The sequence below is a fragment of the Malurus melanocephalus genome, unplaced genomic scaffold (assembly GCF_030028575.1).
Source record: "Malurus melanocephalus ecotype Western Australia unplaced genomic scaffold, MMel_1.1 scaffold_368, whole genome shotgun sequence".
In the NCBI taxonomy this organism is placed as follows: Eukaryota; Metazoa; Chordata; class Aves; order Passeriformes; family Maluridae; genus Malurus; species Malurus melanocephalus.
In genome coordinates this window covers 60,706-62,545 of record NW_026623600.1, presented here as the reverse complement: position 1 = coordinate 62,545, position 1,840 = coordinate 60,706, and the positions used below count along the sequence as shown (strand labels likewise).

At 42.7% G+C, this 1,840-nt stretch overlaps 1 protein-coding gene across 1 annotated transcript in view; it reads left to right on the top strand.

Moving 5' to 3' along the window:
• The window catches only part of LOC130580866 (myosin-7-like), a 39,198-nt gene that overhangs the window by 17,425 nt on the left and 19,933 nt on the right, over window positions 1-1,840 (top strand). The window contains exons 15-19 of the mRNA XM_057378621.1: window positions 7-90; window positions 378-504; window positions 599-717; window positions 987-1,183; window positions 1,712-1,835. Of these exons, the coding sequence (XP_057234604.1) occupies window positions 7-90; window positions 378-504; window positions 599-717; window positions 987-1,183; window positions 1,712-1,835 (651 nt within the window). The remainder of the gene's footprint in view (window positions 1-6; window positions 91-377; window positions 505-598; window positions 718-986; window positions 1,184-1,711; window positions 1,836-1,840) is intronic.

The window sequence follows — 1,840 nt, the reverse complement described above, 5'->3', positions numbered from 1 at the left end:
GTGAAGCAGAAGCTGGAGAAGGAGAAGAGTGAGATGAAGATGGAGATTGATGACTTGGCCAGTAACATAGAGTCTGTCTCCAAAGCCAAGGTACACGTTTACTTTTATTAGGAATTTCATTGCAATGTGATGGTTTTGTTCCATTCAAAATTATTTAATTATTAGCAAGTTATATTGTAAATGTTTTCTCCAAATCTTATGTGTAGAATTGTGGGCGTATGACTATGTAGGTATGGCCACAATTCTTCAGCATACGACTATGTACATATGCCCATAAGAAGATACGTCAACTTGCATCTTCTGATCATATTTTCCCGGTGGAAAGAAGGTAGAATCAAGATATTTGGTCTATTTTCTTATGTGCAATTGATATCTAGGCAAACCTGGAGAAGATGTGCCGCACTCTAGAAGATCAGTTGAGTGAATATAAAACAAAGGAGGAGCAGAATCAGCGCATGATCAGCGATCTTAGTGCTCAAAGAGCTCGTCTGCAGACAGAATCTGGTACAGTCCTTCCATTTCTTATTTGGAAGTAGGAGAACCCCATAAATTGCTCTCTTGGCTAATAAAATGCTTTCTCAATTGCAAACTTTTTCAGGTGAATATGGACGCCAGGTAGAGGAAAAAGATGCTTTAATTTCTCAGCTGTCTAGAGGGAAACAGGCTTTCACCCAGCAGATTGAAGAACTGAAGCGGCAACTAGAAGAAGAGATAAAGGTAAAGATGTTAATGTTACATATGAAACAAATATTTGATATAATATTGGTTTTAGTGAAGTGTTCAAGATTTCCAAAGGTGATTCAATTTAAAGTTCAAACCATCCCCTTAGGTCACGCAATCTAGACCTTGTCAGTACAGGACACCTGTATTTTTATCAGGCACTCAGTTAATCACTATTTCTCTGGGATATATATCAGTGTCTAAGTTYCAGCAAGAGAAATTTCCCAGGAAACACCTACTCATTATTGTGATATTTTTACCACCAGGCCAAGAATGCCCTGGCCCACGCCCTGCAGTCCGCTCGCCAYGACTGTGACTTGCTCCGGGAACAATATGAGGAGGAGCAGGAGGCCAAGGGGGAGCTGCAGCGAGCCCTGTCCAAGGCCAATGGTGAAGTGGCCCAGTGGAGAACCAAATACGAGACGGACGCGATTCAGCGCACRGAGGAGCTCGAGGAGGCCAAGTATGTGATCATTGTGCAGAAGGTTGGCATACATCAATAGTGGAAATTTAAAGACACTGCTGAGATTTTCAAAGGCAAAAGCCTAATAGAAGTTTGAGGAACTATATGTAACAGAAAAACACAAGGAAAATAGGCTACATGACAAAGAATGCAGGGAAAATGACATGTATCAGATTGTGTAAAGTGCAGAGGGAAAGCAAGAGTGCAGAGAAGCYGTGGCTGCCCTGTCCCTGGAGTGTTCAATGCCAGGCTGGACAAGGCTTGGAGCAACATGGTTTATTGGAAGGTGTCACTGCCCATGGCATGGAACTAGTGGATTTTTTATGTCACATCCAAGACAAACCATTCTGTGACTCTATGATTACATGAAAACCTTGGGGAAATGGAATAGGAAAARAAGACTGGTGAGGTTAGGTTCTACACCATGTGCCTTAGGACCAAATACTGAAGTGTCCCAGTGCTGTGGTGAATAAGATAACCAACACTCATTTTCACCTCCAGTTAAGAGTTGTACTTACCACTTTCCAGGAAGAAGCTGGCACAGCGCCTGCAGGATGCAGAGGAACACGTTGAGGCTGTCAATGCCAAATGTGCCTCCCTGGAAAAGACAAAGCAGAGGCTGCAGAATGAAGTGGAGGACCTCATGATTGATGTGGA